The sequence below is a fragment of the Chionomys nivalis genome, chromosome 3, assembly GCF_950005125.1.
Source record: "Chionomys nivalis chromosome 3, mChiNiv1.1, whole genome shotgun sequence".
Lineage (NCBI taxonomy): Eukaryota > Metazoa > Chordata > Mammalia > Rodentia > Cricetidae > Chionomys > Chionomys nivalis.
Window position 1 is genome coordinate 9,604,565 of NC_080088.1, and position 16,615 is coordinate 9,621,179.

General features: G+C 37.7%; 4 protein-coding genes across 4 annotated transcripts; 2 read left to right on the forward strand and 2 right to left on the reverse strand.

The window, feature by feature from the left end:
• Window positions 1-658: 658 nt before the first annotated feature.
• LOC130872228 (keratin-associated protein 15-1-like) lies at window positions 659-1,108 on the reverse strand. The gene has a single exon (XM_057766100.1). It carries the CDS (start codon window positions 1,106-1,108, stop codon window positions 659-661), a length of 450 nt encoding a protein of 149 aa, XP_057622083.1.
• A 2,918-nt stretch (window positions 1,109-4,026) lies between these two features.
• On the forward strand, window positions 4,027-4,533 carry LOC130870739 (keratin-associated protein 14-like). Its single transcript, XM_057763507.1, has one exon. It carries the CDS (start codon window positions 4,027-4,029, stop codon window positions 4,531-4,533), a length of 507 nt encoding a protein of 168 aa, XP_057619490.1.
• A 1,699-nt stretch (window positions 4,534-6,232) lies between these two features.
• On the reverse strand, window positions 6,233-6,745 carry LOC130870883 (keratin-associated protein 13-2-like). The gene has a single exon (XM_057763824.1). The coding sequence runs from the start codon at window positions 6,743-6,745 to the stop codon at window positions 6,233-6,235; it is 513 nt and encodes a 170-aa protein (XP_057619807.1).
• Window positions 6,746-14,980: 8,235 nt separating this feature from the next.
• Window positions 14,981-15,583, forward strand: LOC130870884 (keratin-associated protein 13-1-like). Its single transcript, XM_057763825.1, has one exon. The coding sequence runs from the start codon at window positions 14,981-14,983 to the stop codon at window positions 15,581-15,583; it is 603 nt and encodes a 200-aa protein (XP_057619808.1).
• The last annotated feature ends 1,032 nt before the right edge of the window (window positions 15,584-16,615 follow it).

The window sequence follows — 16,615 nt, forward strand, 5'->3', positions numbered from 1 at the left end:
ACCTCTTAAAAGAAGAGAATCCATCTCTTTTCTCATCACAGTGTTTCGTGTATAATATGAACTCAGTAATGATTTTCCATTGAATGCCCCACTGAAACCAAATGACTGAAGCAATTGTGTGGATAAATGAGCCCATGAGGGGATATAAGCCTTCTAAGATATGAAAGAAGACACGAGATAAGACACACTTAAGAATTTTTTCCAGTGCTTCTGCTTTTCTATCAAACACAATGTTGGTAAAACAGAAAGAAAAAAATCTAAAAATAGTTAAAGTATCAATGCATTGAATAAACATGTCATTTATAAAACAAAAACAAACTGGAATACCAGGATTCATGTTAGAGATGTAAGTTTATTTAAAATAAACTTGAGTGGAGAAAATGATGAGGTAAGAAATTTAGAAGGATGGATAGTAAAAGAAGTGATCCAAGAATTTACATAATATTTTAATTTACCAAATATTTTAATGCCAGCTCTCTCTTGCAGAATATTTGTAAGGTCAAAGGTCCAAGTTACTCTTTCTTCAGAAAATCGTTTCTTCCAGGTAGAGTATGATGCTGAATTCTAGATGACAAATGCTCATCTATCAATCCTAGATGTTGGAGGAGACGTTGGAATTCCACAAGGTGGAGAAACCATCCCGAGACAATGGGAATGTTCAGAAAGCAGACCCGCAAAAGCGAGAGCTAAAGCCTGGCTGGTAATAAGAAGACTGAACACTCTTGGTGGAAAAGTAACCTGGGCGGTAGAATCCGGACCCACAGCCCTGAGAGCGAATGCCACAGCCTCCATACCCAAAAGATCCAAAACCAGAATTGCCATATCCAAAAGATCCACTAAAGCCTCCTTGGCAGGGCCTGGAGAAGTACTGCTTGGGCCGGAAACAGGATGTCTGGAAGTAGCTGCTCCCGGCACATGGTGAGTGGTCTTCAAGTGGCTCCTCGAAGCTTTCCTGCTGTCCGTAGAAAGAGGAGCCCAGCTGGAAGTTCTTTGGAGAATAGAATACATTGCTGCTCGGGTAGAAGGAGCCATAGGTGGAGAATGGCTGTCTCAAGAAACCTCCACAAGACTGTGTGGAGAAGTTCCCAGAGTTGCAAAAGTAAGACATGCTGTCAGGAGTTCTAGTTTCAGCTGAGTGGCAGTGATGAATCTGCGTCTGTGAGTGCCAACATCTAACACGGGTCCTTATATACCAGAGAGATGGGTGTAGCAGCCTGTGTTCATCTGAATGAGAATGCCTAATTAGCCTCCAGTAAAAGCTGAAACACTTTAACCTTCAAAGGACTTGTTGTGAATGTGCACTTCTAAATGAAGGAATTTCATTAGTTTTCAAAGCAAGCATTCATGAAGCAAAAAGGCTATTTCTCAATATCTACAGTAAGTGGAATGAAAGCCGATATTAGTGAGGATTTAAGATAGATGCTTCAAGATGTGTTCAGAAGGATGGTGCAGCAATAATCCTGCAAGGTTCAACACTCTACCAACATTGCTATGTTTGTATGCTAGAAAGAGAATTACGACACTCCAAGCTTAGAAACTCGGTGAAAAATAAGTAAAATAGGTAAATCCCTGTTTTATATTTCTTTCTCCAAGTGTTGTGAACATTATGAAAGAAACAATACAATACCAATCCTCAGGAGGAAAGAGATTCAAGGTCAGTGTTGTTTATAACAATTCTTTTTCAATTTGTGTTGTTTATAACTTTCTTTTTCAACTTGTGTTTGTGCACATAATTCTAGAAGGTTGAGTGCTTAGAACATTATATTTTAAAATGTTTGTCAGAATCAGAATCGCTTTGTTGTCTTGCCTTTCTTCTCTTGTTTTCTTCTACCCCTTTTCTGCTCTTTCCTTATGGGTGACACACACGTTCAGGGCCTCATGTAAGCTCAGTGGAATATGCTGTCAGCCCTTTCATTTTTCATAAAAGTTAGAATCCAGTGTCCCCTACCTTCACTGCTTCATGACAGAAGTCATCAATAAGCTTAACAAACTTGCTGATTAAAATACTCTCCTCTTCTTAAACTTCATCGCTCCCCTCTTGATGGTACTGCTGTCACTGGTAACAAAGTAGCAAGCCCTAAATATTGTTTTATGGCCAAACAAGTTTTTCTTTCAGATGATGGGGCTTTTATTGCAAAACTCTTTTTAAAAATTAAGAAAGTGGAGAGTATCTGTCGCATGCCGATGTTAGAGAAAATTTAAGAATCTGAAGAACTCACGGTTATACAAAAGACCCTTGTATATTGAAATGTGGACAGGAAAGGGTATCAAAAGGTATGAGAATTTGATTGGAGAAGAAATGACTTTGGGATTGCTAATGTTATGTATCTATCAATTAGTTTATATATCCCTCCTAGAAAACTGAGCATTGGGATTTTTCTATACGTTTCCATTAGGTGCAGCATGATTAACAGCAGAGATGGTACACTGGTACAGGAATAATAAATAACCTTGCGAAAATGGAAAAACTTTGTATATCTTTCAATATATAAATTATATTATATATTGAAAGTGAGCCGAGACTAATTTTATGAAGAATTATGATTACTTGGTCTCATTTTTAAGGACAAATCCAAAATGAGCTGCTTTTGTAGGTAAAGAAACTTCTACCCTGAGAGTTCTGGGAATATTGAATCAGTTTGCTATAACTAGAATTCCAATTTGATTTTAAAAAAATAACTGGAGACATTTGTGAAAATCTCTTCCAAAGTCTAGATTTTATGAGTCTGTACATTGTAAGCTAACAAAATAAAGAAGAAACAGAGGAAGAAGAAGGAGAAGGAGGAGAAGAGAACAAAGGAAAGAAAATGGTGCTCTTTTATCCAAATAAACATCGCTATTGTTGAGAACTTAAAGGAAATGTTCTACAGTATGAAACAAATCAAGTAGCACCTATGGCACACCAGTGCAGCCCTCTAGGCTCCCCCCCCCTCTCCGGGCATCAGTCTTCATTAGACTCCTGCACCGAGGTGGAACACAAGCCATGGAAATCGAGGAAATATGACCCTCACACTGGACAGTTTGCAATACTTGTCAGAAGCACCTGAGAACAATTTAAGTCAAAGTGATATATGTTGTCTTCATAGTGAAGGGAGCATCTTCCTGGCTATGGTTCCTTTGGCCTGACACCTCAAGGCAATTGCTTTATAAGCTTTCTTGAGAATGAGCACCTTTAGCAGGTTGTGGGGACTGTTTACAGTGGGAATTGATGACCATGATTAGAGATAGAAATATATTGAACATTCAAGCTTTGTTTCTTTTGATACATTTTATCCTCTTAGGTGAATAACCTCTAGCATTCAAACTAGCCCAGAGCATAGAGTGTACAGCTCACAGCACAGTTAACCGCTCCCACCCTACCCCACACCTACCCATCCATACACATACACAGATAAAAGTTAAGACTGGCATTTAATATATGGAATCTATTCGTAGGCAGATGCATGAGAAATAGGATCTCTCTATATTTCAGTAAAGCCATTCAACTGAGGTCTGGTTTTTAAAAAGTCCTCATATGTCTTGCATATCCGCATGTGGATGACTCTATTCATCACAGAAGCTTGCCATTTTGTGGCAGCAATCAGCGTGTGTTTTTGTTTCAAAGAAATGACTATGAGTGGATCAGGGAACAACTTTGCTAGCCAGATGGCAACAATTTTTGGACAGATTGTGCAACGGGTATCAATTATTTTTAATTAAGCTAGCTTCCCTCAGCCCAGACAGTCTACCTCTAAAGCAGATTTCTGAGTGATTTCCAGGGTGACTTTTTGCTGATAGAAGATGAATAATAGCTGTGAAGCACTGTCACCTGAATTCCGGGGCCACAGAACTCCAGTTGTGAAACCACACAAAAAGTAAGTATGCATGACTGATGGTATTTTCAATTCAATTAAAGCTACAGGTAACGTGTGTTCATACGCCATGGGGATGACACACTCAAGGACGGGGTATATAAATGCCGTGTGTCCAAGCAGGATCATTCAAACTCCGAACGCTCTTCTCTTCAAAGACTTCTCTCCTTGCAGCATGTCCTGCCAAAGCTGCTCTGGAAACTTCTCCTCCCAGTCCTTTGGGGGCCACCTGCAATACCCAGTCTCTTCTTGTGGTTCCTCCTACCCCAACAATGTCTTCTACACCACTGACCTCCAAACTCCCATCACCCACCAGCTGGACTCCTCTCTCCACAGTGGGTGTCAGGAATCTTTCTGTGAGCCCAGGAGCTGCCGGACATCTTTTGTGACTTCCAGTCCCTGCCAGAGGCCTTGCTGTCACCAGAGGATTCCAGTGTCCTACAGACCCTGCCACTCAACTTTCTCAGGATCTCTGGGTTTTGGTTCCAGGGGCTTCCAGTCTTTCGGTTGTGGCTACCCAACCCTGGGCTATGGATCCCGTGGTTTCCAGTCAGTGGGATGTGGTGCTCACACTTTCTCATCCCAAAATTGTGGGTCCAGCTTTTATCGCCCAACCTGCTTCTCTACTAGAAGCTGCCAGTCCGTTTCTTACCAGCCCAGCTGTGGCAATGGCTTCTTCTGATTTCACACTGGGGAAACTAGAAATGTAAAAGGTGCCTCCCACCTACTGTGTTAAGAGCTATGCTGTCTTTTGATCCTCTGTGTATGCTAGGAATTTGACTTCTACCCACTCTTATGAATTGCTACAGGATTACAATCAAAACAAGTATTTCGTTTTCTTATCAATATATAGACATATAAAAGTCAAACGTAATTCTTTCCTCGCATATCTCTTAGTAACTTCTCAGTCTGTGAATGCCTTAACTTTTATGAAGGAGAAAGATGTAAGTTTAAATAAAAATATGCATTTGGACAGCTGGGTATCTTGTGAATACCATTATTGCTTTCATCTTCTTGTTGTCAAAACTACATCAAAATAACTCCTTAAGCTTTTCCATATCTTGCACTTACCATTATAATTTTAAAAAGGAAAATCACCCTACTGTATTTGTAAAATATTTTTTTCAATTTTTGTTTTCTCCATCTGTTAATACTTTCACACAGTGAAATGAAGAAAATGTATCATTAGGATGGAAAACTGACTTTCTGCTATGTAGGGAATTATAACTCAGTATTTTGTGCAAAATATTTAATTTGGAAGGAATAATAGGTAGACTGTGCCATATAGTATTGGAAGAGATTATCTAATAAAAATTCTAAAATATAAGCAAAATTGCAGATAAGAAGTTGCATGATCATGAGTTAGGTGAAAAATGGGTGCATTCACCCCACTTTGACTGTCAGAAAAAATTCTGAATGAAAACCTAAAACACACAATAATCCCTAACAAGTATAATGAACATTACTCATATATTAATTATGTATTTTGGGATGTCCCAGTCTGGCTTTGTGTTTCTGGGATTTGATGAAAAACCTTAAAATAAAAACAAAACTATCAAAGCCCTTGAAAATGGCATAGAAGTGGGAAATTGTATTTGAATAATGGACTGTGTGCAAAGACCTCATAACTTAATTCCAGGAGTCACTATGAAAGGTGGAGATGATTCAGCCCCCAGGCTCGCCAGGTGCTGGTTTTATTCTGGCTTTGTCTCAGCATCCAGTGTCATTTGCTGACTGTCTCACAGGTTTCCCTTCCTGTTAATCAGCAGTAACTTCATCAGCATGCGTAAGGGCTGGTCTAGTGAACCAGGGGTTTAGTTTTCCTATGTGTCCATCTAGTGGAGTTCAAGACTGACGTAAAATTAACTATCTTTTGTTAGACTTAGGATCCAAGAAGTCTTCATTGTAAAAACATTCTTCTGAAAAAAGAGACCACTTTTCAGTCAAAGGTGGCATGCATAAAGATCACGGTGAGAGAAATTATTGTTATAATATACAGGACAGTATGCTCACTTAAAAAGAAGCCCTACATAAAGTTGGGTCTTTCTTGTTCCTTTCCAGGGTTTATTATGAGCAGGTCTATGTCCAGCAAGACACAGTAATACCCATTACCAACCAGTAGGTGGAGGTAGTGGGGAAAGTTAGGTGTCAGCTTGCACAGGTTTATTAGATTGAAATTTTAATTTTCAATAGCTCTTGGATGAAAACCAAAGAGAACATACATAATTTTTCCAAAGTGAGGAGAGAAAGGAATAATTTTAATTTATTCACAAATTACGGAATATCCCAAAAAATGAAAATCTCAGAAATAACAGACAGAGCAAGAATGGGTAGATAAGAAAGCAGTGACTGCAGAGTGTAGATATATTGTTTGAAGATGCTCAACAGTAGACTCCATGGAGGATGTTACCACAGGTTGGTTTATAACAAGGGTGGCAGGTACTAGAAGGCAGGTGAGCTGGATAGCAGAATCTGAACCCATAACTCTGGAAAGGGATGCCAGAGACTCTGCAATACAGCGATTCAAGACCACTGGGTCCACAACCCATTATGTAGCACCCGCTAGATCCACAATCCAGGGAATGGAAACAGCTGGGCCCAAAGGTCTGAGACCCAGCATATGTCTCCTTGCAGGGACTGCAGGGTGTGGAGCTCCTCCGGTAGTAGCAGGCTGTCTGACAGGGACTCAACCCCACATAAGATCTCTGGCAGTTGATGGGCTCAATGCAGATCTCCTGACAGCCACTGTGTAAAGAGGATTCCTGCTGGCAGGTGCTGGGAGAACAGCTGGTGGTGCTGTAGACCAGGTTGGAAGAGTCACAGGAGGAACCTGAAGAGGGCAGGCAGCACCTCAGGGAGGTAGAGAAGTTTCCAGAGAAACAGTCACAGGTCATGTTGACAGAAGATGTAAGCTCAGCTGGATCTACCTAAGAGGATCCTGAGTTTGAATGTAATCTGTGCAGAGCTGGGTTTATATATTCTCAGCAACAGGTGTGGTACTCAACAGCGTAATGCTTGTCCTGTGTGTTTTGTCCTTTACAAAGTACAACTCACTAATTTCTCTATAATTATAGAGACATTTGAATGTTTTTCTGCACAGTACGTTTATGGCTGTTGTAATTTCACTGTAACAAAGGACATTGAGCTTCTCCTATTTCACAAATGCCACGATTATTTTACACTCAAAATTATTTCATCATGTCCAGGAAAATCCTTTTTCCTCTTGACACACTTTTTGTGCATTTTGTCACAGGATGCTATGAGGTATGGAATGAGAGTAACCACCTTATATTTTGGTGGTGACTTGGAAACACCTCTTCGGGCTTGATGTGGGACCTACTGAAGATGAACCCTATAGTCACTGTCCTTTCTCATGTTTCAAATTATTCTCTGTGTTTAAACAACATAACTCAACAAAAGGATAAAAGGAAAAACAGGGTAACATAGAACCTAGGAAGAGAAAGCGGAAGACTGATTGGATGACTGGAGCTGTGGTAGCAAGAGACAAACTAAGCCTCACAAGTGAGAATTTTGGACCCATTAAATGGAATTCATCTTGCCCAAAACATAAGACGAGGAAATAAATTTTAGATCCAGCACATCTGATTTGTTGCTTAATGTATCACTGGTGTGACTGTGGAGATCTCACTTCACACTGGTGGGACTGTGGTGATTTCACCCCTGCCACCGAGAGACAAAAGATTTAGTGGAATGTGGACCTTTCTGCTGTTTTTTTTACAGTGTTTTGGGCACTGACTGAACCCAAGAAAGACAAAGGAATCTCAGGAAACTCTGCCTGCCAGTTTTAACACATGGTACCCCAGTGGCCTTAAGCAACAAACTGAGGTTGTATAACTCTTGGGGAAATTGTCTCTTCCTACTAAGCCCTCTTAAGGAAAAATACAGGAGAAATACAGAAATATGAGTATATTAAATATTGCTTAAACTATTTTGACTGTAAAATGTATTATTTTATGGATGTCAGAGATTTCAGATAGATGCTAATCTCTGGCATATCTAATATGGCTGGTAAAACTATTTTAGTTGGTTATTTATCTAAAAAAATCTGTGAATTTTAATTTGGACACTGTTCACCTGGCATCTAAGTAATGTCTGCTAAGCAAAGTTTTAGCCCCTAAAAATTTTCTAAAGAGTAAAAATAAAATAATAGATGTTATGTTCATTGGATATCAGTAGAAAAGAAGGATATATTCATATACAAATTTTGACAAATAAAATTTTATTTGTTTTAAATCATTTTAACTCATGTCAATACTATGTTTTATAGATATACATATATACATGTACATATATATATGTGTTGTGTGAAATATAGAGAACTTTTATGTGTGAGCAGCTAATATGATGTTCCCTTAGAAAAATTAAGTGTCTATAAGAGTGAAATAAAGTTTGTTAGATTTTACAAATACACACACGTATACACACATGTATGCATAAAATATATGTAGACATAAGCACACATTTAATAAAATGAATTTCCTGTGTTACCTTGTTTTATAATAAATCTTGAGATCCTCATTACAACTTTTTATTTCTATTCTTTGAATAATAATAAAATATATAAGTCATGATTAAGTATATTATCATATCAAATATAATAAAGTTAAAAACTTAAGAAACAAATTTTTGTGACTGTTTTGAATATGTTAGTCAGTAGATTTTTAAATAAATTATGACATTGTACTAATCAAAGTAGAATTTTAAGATATTTTAAAAAATGTATACCATCTATACTTCCAATAAAAGTCTTTCATTACTTTGTCAATGATTTGATTCATCTCTGCCTTTTATATTAATTTTTAAAAATGTTATGCATATTTGTATTATGTCTTTACAATATTTGCATACCTGGTGCAGTCTGAGGCCAGAAGAGGGTGTTGAATTTCCTGAAAACAGAGTTACAGATGGTTATGAACCACCATGTGAGTGTTGAGAATTAAATCCAAGTCCTTTTGAAGAGCAGAGGGTGTTCTTAGCTATATTGCATGATTACATTTGAGTCTTTGTTTGATTGATTTTAATTTATAATTGTAAATTTTAATAATCAAAACATGTGCATTTAAGCAGAAGACTCAAAAAAACAACAAATGTCCTTGAGATCTATTGAGAGTCAAACTGGCTGCCTTGGTCAGTGGGAATATCCTGTGTTAAGATTGGCCGTTCGCATTCCTCTCCTTTTATTTTCTCTAGGCTCAGTCATTCCTTAGAGTAGTGGATCTTATTCTTCTTAAAGCTGTGACCCTTTAATACAGTTCCTCATGCTGTGGTGACTCCCAGCTGTAAAATTATTTTGCTGCTTCTTAATAACTATAATTTTGCTATTGTAATGAATCATAAATACATGATATACAGGATTATTGATATGTGACTCCAAAAGGTCACAACCTATAGGTTGAGAATCCCTGCTCTAGAGAGAGTTTATCTACAATATTCTAAACAAAACATGTGCAAATTATGTCAAGAGTAAAGAATGGAGATTCTTCTGGAAATCATAGAATAAATATTAGTATAAATCAATTATGACATTCCTGTCATAGGAACAGCTTATTATATTTGCTATTATGAAAATCACAGCAGCCACAAATACACTGTGCAGAAACATGCTCAAGTTCAATTAAATTAACAGATTACTTCTGAGTTGCACATTTAAAAAGTTGAAAGCACAAAAATATGACAAGAAAATCCTGCTGGGCACTGCACCAACTGCTGAGATTATACAGATGCATCTCCCGACAAGGTAACAAACTCAGAATCTTCTCAGTTATATCCAGCTGAGTTCATATCCCTACCGATGTGTCCTTCAAAGGCTTTTTTTTTTGAATATTCACTACTCGCTTCATTAAGTGTTATCTGCTCTCCTTAGGTTTCTCGTGTGTCTCTTGATAGCCCAGTAATTGTCTACAGCACTACCAACTATTCTCTAAGTGCCTGTCAACTCAAGTCCTCTCTGTGCAATGATTATTAGATGACCTGTAGTGAGCCAAGATGCTTCCCAAAGTCTTATATGCTGTCTACCCCTGTCATATGTCCTGCTATTACTATAGAATGTCATGACTTACAGCCCCTGTGAGAAAACTTACGGTGGATTTCTGAACTTTTGTTAAAGGAGCTGCCATTCCAGATCCTATGCATCTAGAAACTGCCATTCAGTTGCCTGTGGATCTAGTAGTTTCAAATCTCTGAATTATGGAGTTCCTGGCTTCCTTTTCACTAGTTGTATGCCCTATGATACCCATCCTATATGACTTTTTGTACTAACAGCCTTCTTATTACAATCCAAACTGAAGAATGGGCTGTATGGCATCAATTACCAGGTCTTTATATTCTTACAATATTGAAGTCAAAGTCTCTAAACCCTTAACTAGTGCTTCCACAATTACCCCTACTGCTAACAATTTCTTTTTTTATCTTTACTTTCTGTCAGATTCTAAAATGAGATAAATGAGTCACCAAATTATGCCTTATTTTATCATTGAATAATTTGGCACAATTTGACACCACAATATATTGCTCCTATTATTAATATTTTGCTCATAGTTTTTGCCTTTGCAGAGTTGAATGACTAATTAATTATAGGTATGATTGTTCAATTGGGTTGAAAAATACATACATTGTATTGTGGTATATTTCTTATCCAGAGTAGCCAATTCCTGGAAGACGGTCCTTTGTTTCTGTAGACATTACTCAAAGGCAGTGAGTATTGCTCAGATTTGAGGACATTAATTTCTGTTCATCCAGAGAAAATAAGTAATAAGGACATAATCAATTAAAAAATAAAAATGAAATATCATAGAATTCTCAAGATGTTTCTTATACACTGAGAAAAATTAATATATTATGTAAATGTAGATTATCGTCCAAAAAAAAAAAAAAAACAAACCTAAAAATTTTTAGATAGACAAAGATTGTATGTGAGAAAACCATAGCTAGGGAGGTTATGAAAACCTCCTAATACTTCTCCTAGGCTCAGCATTCAGCAGCCTGAGAGCAAGGTTTCCCAGAAACTTTGGTTATACTTTATTACTTAGTCTCAAATGAGAATTTAAGTCAGAGACATGGAAATGATTTTTTTTTTGGACTATGATCTTGGACAGCAGGTGTTACTATACAAATGAATACAAAGAAAGAATAAAGTAACATCTTAGAGTCACTTATACAAGGCACAGCTGGGGTGCAATACTCTAGAGATTTTCAGGCACGTTCTGAAGAGGCTCTTGGAACTTTCTGCTCAGGGATCTGATGATACAAAGGGAAAAACATTTCTTCATCAGCTTTTATCTTTTACTGGTTAAAGTTGTGTAATTTCCTGCATCCTTTCAACTGTGTAATGGAGGAAGAATAGGTGGAACCATTTGTTTTCCTGGTATGACCTTCGAGATACCTAAGTACACAGCCAAAGAAGTATTGTGAAAACGCTAGGGAAGATATTGATAATATGTTTGTAAGCCTGCAATAATGTGCACCATGTCATCTATGGGAGTGTTCTACATGAAAAAGTAATATGAGACAAAGATTTTCATCTAACTTCAAGACACATAAGAGAACAAAAAATTATTAACAGTTTCAGACTAAAGAAAAGGAGGACTCAAAAGGGGTTTGAAGCTTGCCTGAGTTCGTGCACCAAAGCCTAGTAAAAATGGAACTCTTGGAGTTATATCCATTCTTTGCTCTTACCTAAATTATTGTTTTCTAAATATATTTAATTATTGGTGTAATCAAGTTTTTTGTATTCTTGCCATAATGCAAATTGACCCATATGAATAGATGGAGTCAATTGCACCCCTCTCATTATCCTCATGGAGAGAATTCACAATAAAATATATAAAAAAAGAAATACCAAAAGAAAAAGAAAACACATGCATAGGTAAAGAGCTTTAAGAAAGTTAAAATTTTATTTCAAAACAGTTTTGTAAACTATCATATTAAAGGATTGATTGGTAGGAAAACATTTGATGAAATCTTAAGATAAAATTTCAAGAAATCTTGAGTGATACTCTCCAACTTATGATTACTAATGTCAGAGCATTCAGATTTAAATTCAATGCGATAGACACTTAGGCTGCCTCCATTTCCTGGCTATCATGAATAGTGCACAACTGAACGTGGATAAAACTTTTCTCAGTACATAAAGTACATACAGCACATACGATATAAAATACGTAGGGCACATACCCAAGAGTAGTATAGCCGGGTTATATGCTAGGTAGGTCTATTTCTAACTTTTCGAGGAACATCTGTAGCGACTTCCACAATAGTTGTACCCATTTGCAATCCTAACAACAGTACGTAAGTGTTACCTTTGCACCAGAATCATGTCAGCATTATTGACACTTTTTAAAAATCTTAGCAATTCTGAGTGATATAAGCAGAAACTTCAAAGTAGTTCTAATTTGCATTTCTCTCATGGCTAAGGATGTTGAAAAGTTTTAAATACTTTGCTTAATCATAAACATTCTCCTGTTGAGAAACGCCATTTAGTTCCATTCTGAAACATTTATTTTGTTTTTGTTTCCTTGGTACTTTTTGTTCTTCTTTTTTGCATATTTTCAATACTACCCCTCTGTCCGATGTACAGCTAGTAAAGATGTTCACTCTAGTCTGACTCTTCTTTCAAACAATGGTTCTTTTGAAGGACAGAAGTTTTTTTATTTAGTTTTAAGAGGTTCTATTAGGAAAATTATTGGTTATCATAACTGTACTACTGGTACTATCAAGATTAAGTCCTAAACTGAAACATAGCTCCTACTTTCTCCACTAACATTCAAGGGCTCAAGTCTTAGGTTGAAGTCTTTGATTCACTTAGAGCTGAGTTGCTCTTTGAGAAGGATGAGAGGTAAGGTTCTAATTTCATCCTACTACCTGCAGCTTTCTAGTTTTATCAGTGTCAATTTTTGAAGATGTTCTCTTTTCTCCAACATGTATTTTTGACCTATTTTTGGGATAGTGGGCTTATATCTAGGTTTTTAATTGTATTTCAGTAATCAGTTTTCACAACTGAGATCAGACCAATCCATGAACATGGGAGGTCTTTTCATAGTCAAGTATCTTCTTTAATTATTTTACTCAGTGTTGTAGAGTTTTTGTTGCACAAAACTTTTATATTTTATGTTACTTTTTCACAAGATTAAAAAAAATCTTCTAGGATCATTGTCAGGATTTTTCTTTGTAAGTTCATACACTGATGAATGGGTCATGAAAATATGGTACGCTTATACAATAAAATATTATTAAGAAAAATGAAAATGCAAAATTGGTATATAAATGAATAAAGCTGGAAATAATCATTCTGAGAGAGGGAATAGAAAGCCTGAAAGACAAAACATGTTCTTGTTCCTGCACGGATGTGTGCTTTGAATCTTTAGAGATATGTGTTTGAAATGGAATACTTAAATAAGTTAGGAAAACAGTAAAGGTCAATCAGGAATGCTTCTAAAAGAGAGGTAGTATAATTCAGATGGTAATAAAGTTAAATGGCGATATTGGAGCAAGAAGTATTAAGAGGGCTGATGGGCAGGAAGATAAGGAAAAAGGGGATGTGGGAAGAGATAGCTAAAGCTAAAGACCTTTAAAAAGCCAAATACAAATCAACTACTGTAGAAGGCACGCACGCGCGCGCGCACACACACACACACACACACATTTACATACAACAAGGATTCAATGCCCCTGCTAGACAGCATAGGCTATCAGATATAGCTCAGTGACAGGAATGTGTTACCTCTTTCAGAGCTGTTAGTGAGCAGATATCCTGGAGCCCCAAACATTAAAAGTTAATTGTCATTGTTCTTGGTTATCCTCAAGACCTTGATGATGAGACTATATTGCTAAAGACAGTACATACTTGAGTCAAAGATCAGGAAACAATCATGTTTCTGACATGGAAGCTTAAACTTTACCGGCTTGCTTTCAAAGACCTGGAAAGTGGCATCCATGCTCTCCACCAACTATACATTTTATTTTCAAAATTGCACAGATAAGATTTGATATATTTAGTCTTCATGCATGTTCTTCTTTCTCTAAAATCTCCACAAGAGAGGGCTCAGGAAAAAGATAAACGGCCTGAACACCTATACAGACTCAAGGTGTTTACACAGGGGGAAACTGGATTAAATTGGTCTGTCAAAGTCTCCTAGAAATCCTTTTATATCTCCTAGGCTCAGTCGCTGCCTCATAGAAGTCCCTGAGAAGCAAGTTCTGCATAAACCTTAGCAGAAAGATCCATGTTCAGTTAAACATCTGTAACTTAAGGTGTAAGAGTGTAATCCCAATGCTGAACAGAGGAGAACCCAGGGCTACCTTAAGCAGCTTGTCAGATGTACTGGATTTCAAATTTGTTTAATCCTCTCAACTACTGGCCATCTACCCTCTTAACCCTCTTCTAATAGTGCAAAACTTAACACTTGTGAGCTACCTCAGCTTCTCCCTTACTACCCCAGTCTTTCTCTCTTTACCTACGTTCACTGTTATTCAGTTTTTCTTTTTCTTTTCTTTCCTTTTATCCTCAATCCCCCCCCCCCTTTTTCTCTATGTGTGTTTGTCCCTTTTTACTGGAGGAGGAAAATCAAACAAAAGGGTAGTAAGGGGTGAAAAACATGGGGTATGTTTGACAATTTTAGAAACGATGGTGGTGGTAATAGGGTTAATCTTCAGTAGGTTCCAGTCAAGCCTAATGTGATGCTACCAATTTATGAACAAAAAGATAAGTTGCTTTTGCTCCACACTACCTGAAGAAAAAAAGTTCCTCAAAAAAATCCAGTGACAAAACACACAATAAGTATGTCACGAGGAAAAAGAACATGATGACATGATCTTTAGTGTCCAACAATCATGGCACTTAGGACACAGCAATAGCTGACGACCTTTTGCTCTAACAATGAAGTTACAACAGCCATAAATATACCTTGAGGAAACTATTCATAAGTAGCTGCTATTACAGAGAAACTTGCGAGTGGCACATTTTTAAAGGACAGAGCACACATAGGACAAGGAAGACCATGTTGGGTACCACGCCTGTTGCTGAGAATATATAAACCCAGCTCTCCACAGGGTGACATCCAAACTCAGAATCTTCTCAGTCGCATCCAGCTGAGCTCATATCTCCTCTCAACATGGCCTACAGCTGTTGCTCTGGAAACTTCTCTACCTCCTGTAGGTGCAGCCTGCCCACCTCAGGTTCATCCTGTGACTCTCCTTGGCCCAGCAATCTGGTCTACAGTACCACCAGCTGCTCATCCAGCACCTGCCAGCTGCACAGTGGCTGTCAAGAGACCTGCACTGAACCCACCAGCTGCCAGAGGTCCTGCGTGGTGTCCAGCCCCTGCCAGGTGGAATCCTCTGTGAACACCGGCTGTCAGGAGACCTGCATTGAGCCCACCAGCTGCCAGAGGTCCTGCGTGGTGTCTAGGCCCTGCCAGACAGCCTGCTACTACCCGAGGAGCTCCACACCCTGCAGTCCCTGCGAGGGCACATGTGCTGGGTCTCTGGGTTGTGGGTCCAGCAACTTCCATCCTCTTGGTTATGAATCTAGAAGCTTCTTCTCAGGGGACTGTGGACCCAGGGGCTTCAGATGTCTGAATTATGAAATCCCTGTATTTCCTTTCTTGAGTGATGGGTCCACATTCTGTTACCCAACTTACTTGCTTTTTAATACCTACCAGCCTTCATTTTGTGTTCCAACATGTGGGCTACGTCTCTCTGGAATCAGCTGTTAGCTCTGTACGTTCTACAGTATTGTGGTCAATGTCTTTATCCTATACCCATTTTTCATACTTATCACTTACATCTCTCCTCTCTTTCTTCTAATAGGAACTTCTCAACTTCTGGTAGAACCTGGGATGGGTGTATAATCACAGTTATGCTTTACCGACAGTAATGCTGATGTATACCATGCTGTTTGGTTGTTATCCTACAGTATATGAAAGTGAAAACTTATTATAATAAACTTGTGCAACCTGACACCTCAGTATATTGCTCACATTATTATTATTATTGTTACTATTAATTATGTTTTCTTTTACAGATTTGTCACACTAAATTATATATTATGATTCTGTGGTTAGATCTTAGAACAAATAACTTGGTATTTTTTTGTGACCCTCGTTTGGAGTAGTTAATTCTAGGAAGACTTCCATTTTTGTCTGCACACTAGGCACGTTGACAGGGGAACTGTGTGAGATTTAGGGACTACATTTCTGTTGATTAATGAAACAAAGTATTTAAGCCAATGTCTATATAGAAAAAATAATTGCCTAAATCTAGTATTTAAATGTAAATTATCAGTCAGGGTAACAGCGAGTCTAAAATAACTCTCAGGACTGACACTGTTTTCATATAAATGCTGGTTTCCATGCCTCCATGGTTGGGGAATATCTAATCTCCACATGTACATAAGGAAAATCACAGTGATCCGGCATCAGGCTGTGCTGGCAATCTTTTGGTGCTACTCCCAGGTGCAATGTCAATCAACCTGAGTGATATATCTAACAATATTAGGCAACTTTTATTCATTAGTGTTAGCCAGATTCTGAAAGAATGCACATCAATGTCTTGGGTACAGTTTGTTTTGCATTGGGTTGTAGAAAGCATTATCACATTTTCTATGGTATTTTAAGGAAACGAAAACATTAAATGGGGAAAAATCTCTAGAAGGAAAGGGAATATTTTACAGGAAAATAAACAGGATGCAAAATTCCAGGGACTTTCAGAGGCATTTAAAAAGACTTTTGGAAAAGTACACCCCAGTA

Coding starts and splice junctions, on each gene's coding strand:
- LOC130872228 (XM_057766100.1), bottom strand. CDS start 1,108: ATGTCTTACTTTTGCAACTCTGGGAACTTCTCCACACAGTCTTGTGGA.
- LOC130870739 (XM_057763507.1), top strand. CDS start 4,027: ATGTCCTGCCAAAGCTGCTCTGGAAACTTCTCCTCCCAGTCCTTTGGG.
- LOC130870883 (XM_057763824.1), bottom strand. CDS start 6,745: ATGACCTGTGACTGTTTCTCTGGAAACTTCTCTACCTCCCTGAGGTGC.
- LOC130870884 (XM_057763825.1), top strand. CDS start 14,981: ATGGCCTACAGCTGTTGCTCTGGAAACTTCTCTACCTCCTGTAGGTGC.